This window comes from Alligator sinensis, unplaced genomic scaffold (genome assembly GCF_000455745.1).
Source record: "Alligator sinensis unplaced genomic scaffold, ASM45574v1 scaffold512_1, whole genome shotgun sequence".
Classification (NCBI taxonomy): Eukaryota; Metazoa; Chordata; order Crocodylia; family Alligatoridae; genus Alligator; species Alligator sinensis.
In genome coordinates this window covers 57,874-61,283 of record NW_005842063.1, presented here as the reverse complement: position 1 = coordinate 61,283, position 3,410 = coordinate 57,874, and the positions used below count along the sequence as shown (strand labels likewise).

At 50.5% G+C, this 3,410-nt stretch overlaps 1 protein-coding gene across 1 annotated transcript in view; it reads left to right on the top strand.

The window, feature by feature from the left end:
• The window catches only part of LOC102373563 (tyrosine-protein kinase STYK1-like), a 19,553-nt gene extending 18,723 nt beyond the window's left edge, over positions 1 to 830 (top strand). The window contains exon 11 of the mRNA XM_006023223.2: positions 807 to 830. Within this exon, the coding sequence (XP_006023285.2) occupies positions 807 to 830 (24 nt within the window). The remainder of the gene's footprint in view (positions 1 to 806) is intronic.
• The last annotated feature ends 2,580 nt before the right edge of the window (positions 831 to 3,410 follow it).

Sequence of the window (3,410 nt, the reverse complement as noted above, 5' to 3'; positions counted from 1 at the left end):
CGGCAAGCAGATGCAGGCCTCGGGGGAGTGAGCGCCGGGCCGTGCGGCGGGGAGGGCGGCCGGGCCAGGCCGGAGGGTTGGCATCGCTACTTCCTGAGCCCGGTTCCACCTGCCTCGTCTTGCGCCTGCCGTAGCCCTGGTCGGGAGCATTGGTTCACTTGTGCGCTCTCTGTCCATTCGTGTTAAGGCGCGGTCTCTCCTCCTTGCATTTATTTATTATTTTGGTTCAAAACGTAACATTTGTAAAAATTAAAAATAGTGCTTGCACTTGCCTGGTCTTGACCCTTTCCGTCTGTGGCCTCGGAGCACACCGCTGCCAGCTGTTGGGGCTTGTAGGTTGTGGCTCAACCGCAGGGCTGGGCCTGTGACCTCCAGAATACCCCCGGGTGCGAGGTACAGACACGGAGCAGGGCCTGACGCTGGCAGCTGTCTGCGGAGGGGACAGGCCACGGGATGAGGAGGCCGACGCGGGGGGAAAGGACCCGCTGATACGGAGCGCTCTCCTTGAGTGAGGATGTGCTCCTTGGAGCTGAAGTGCATTTTTAGCTCAGCTTCTTGCTGCAGTGTGATCGTAGCCAGCCTGCACCATGCGAAACCCTTCTGCCTTTCTTAGAGTAATGTTCCTATCCCTGTATTCAATCACATGCTGGGGAAGCATGTGTGGGAGAAGGTGTCTTTTACTGAGATTAAGGGGCCCTTCTCGTACCCTGGGGAGCCTCCCATGCTGCAGGTCCCGATGTGCTCGGCATGCCCCTCGTTTCCTGCTGCTGGCAGCTGTGACTGGTGGCTGCTCGTGTTGCCTCCAGCGAGGAGAGCTGGTAGCTGAGTAGCAGCAAGGTGTGACCCCTGTGCTCTTACTGTTTCTCCAAGGCTCAAGGGTAATGTGCTACCAAGACTGTTAAAGGGGACTTGAGGTCCAGTTGGACCGTTTGCTTTTCCTGGATGTGGGACTTGCCACCTATAATTGGTGCCTCTGAAAACCAGGAAAAACGCTGAGCCTTACAAAACTAGATGTACTTTGGGAGCTGTCTCGCCTTCATTCATCTGCTGCTAGGTTACGGGAGCAGAGCATCCTCTGTGTTGTATTAACGGCAACTACAAGTGTCTTGTTGCCCGTAATAATGTTACTGGAGTGGGCACTGAGCACAGGTTACTTTTTTGTAATATTGGTTCCTGAAATGTCCCAGTGTTGCTGGCTGATACCTGCAGTGCTGCCATGTGCTCTCTCATTCCTGTTTGCCTGAGCAGCTGCAGATCAGTGGGCTCTTTCTTTGCTGGACAGCTTGCCTGCTGGGAATTAGTCTTCAACTGTGTCCGTTCTCATAGATTCTTGATTTTAAGGTCTACAGACTGTCACGACCCAGTGATTTTTGTGCCTCGGCACTATGGAATTTCCTGGCCACATGAGAGCTCCTTTGCACGGCAGAGTGTTCTGCTGCAAGTGAGAGCCTGCGTGCAGGAGAGTTCCCGCCAATTTGCAGTTTCCTTTGCAAGATGCATTTCTTCTTTGCAGCACAGAGATGCATGGTGCAAAGAGTTCCTGCTATTCGGATGCAAATTTGTGCCCCGCTATTGGCTAGTGCTAAATTATTCACACGTGGCGGCTAAGAGTGCCTCTGAAGTTATCTGACTTGCGGCTGCCGATCGATAGACTGATCACCTATCGATCTTTCTTCCCGTCACCAAACGCAACCCCGACGTACCCCTTTCCCCGCCGGCTTTGAATTGCGGACGGATTAACTGGCTTGGGCCCCGCCAGCTGGAGCAACTCGTGTGGTTGTTCAGACGACCGGACCACCTGCGTCGTGATTGCAAGCGGCGTGAGTAAAGTTTTTTACAACCAATAAGTTGTCAGCCTCTCCATTCACCAGCCCGCCCTGACGCACGAGCGTAACTCGAGTCGGCCCTGGCCGTCCGAGACACAGACCATCTAGTCCAGGGCTCAGCAACGTTTTTGGGTAGAGTGCTAAAGAACAGCCACAACCTACTTGGAAGATGTTGGCATGCCAGGGGCAGATGTCAGGGGCCTTAACAAACCATGAGCATCACTGCCTAGCCTTTTGCTCCAGGGTCCAGCTCGTAACAGGGAGCTAAGAGCCCAGCCAGGCAATTTCAGTAGAGAGAGCGCTTTGGGGTGCCTTGCATCATCTACTTCAGTCTCATCTTTTTCCTCACACTGGGACTACCAGGAAAGTGGTTTAGAAGAGCAATTGCGTGACAATCCTGGGAATAACAGTCTCGTGGGAGTAACTGCTGTGCAGTTGTCAGTCTTCGAGCTCACAGCCGTTTCTTAGGCAAGCAGGGAAACTACAATGGGTTGCAATCTGTATTCCAGATTCCTCTGCAAGTAAGAATGGGGAGACACCCATCACCTCCCTCTCCTCTGCAGCTTGCATTCTTTCTCCAGCCTTTCATTTTTAGAAACGCATGACACACATGCAGCTGCAGCACTAGATTGTTTTCTTCGTGTTTTATTTCCAGAGATTGAACATTAGTTTTAGGTACAACTTTTCCATTCCTGTGCCCTTTCTCCTCAACCAAGCAAATGCCAGAAAAAAATTAAGTTTGAGATGCATTTTGCTACAATGATCAGTAAAAAGTAAATATATTAACTCCTGACCTCATGTCATAGTGTTTTTTTAAAGAGCTGGGACAGACTCAGATACTTCCCCATCTCAGTTTTCCCTTTGAAGAGTTAATCAGAGTTCCCCCACATTCACGGAAGAGCAGACCTGGACGAGTTTCATCTCCACAGCATTCCAATGTTGGGGGCATAATTCTTTGTAGAGTTTATTCAGGACTTCATCAATAAAAACCTATGCCACAATTACTCCCTTATAATAAATTACTATGTACAGTTGTGGAACATTCACCAGATGAGCGGTGTTCGCATTTTAGTTGCCAGGGCAGGACAATTTCACAGATACTTCACATGCAACAGCAATAGCTGAGCTACACTCGGTGCACTTGTGCTCATGGACACCTTGGTTGTGAGCTTTTTTTTGCTCTCACAAATCCATTGTTGTACCAACCGAATGTACTGACAAAGGACATGGACACAGTAGTGCAAGGTGCAACTCACCTTGGGTGAGTTGCCATGAGGCATTAGAAGAACACTTGAATCAGAACTCTTGGAGGCAAGGTGATGCAAGCTGGGAACGTTTATGCTTCTCTAGCTGAGAGTGTGCTGTGGTAAGATACCACACTGCGCAATTCCTAGCTACTCTCCTCCTAAAATGGAACAAAAAAAAATGGTGGGGGACCAAATGCATCAGAATGGAGCTGCTTGTCTGGCTGCCGAGGATGCATCAATGCCACTGCCGCTCAAGTCTCAGACGTCAATACCTGCAAGTGGAAGCTCTGTCCTTTGAGTACTGTGTGCCTCATAGACTTGCAGATGTTAGGGGCTG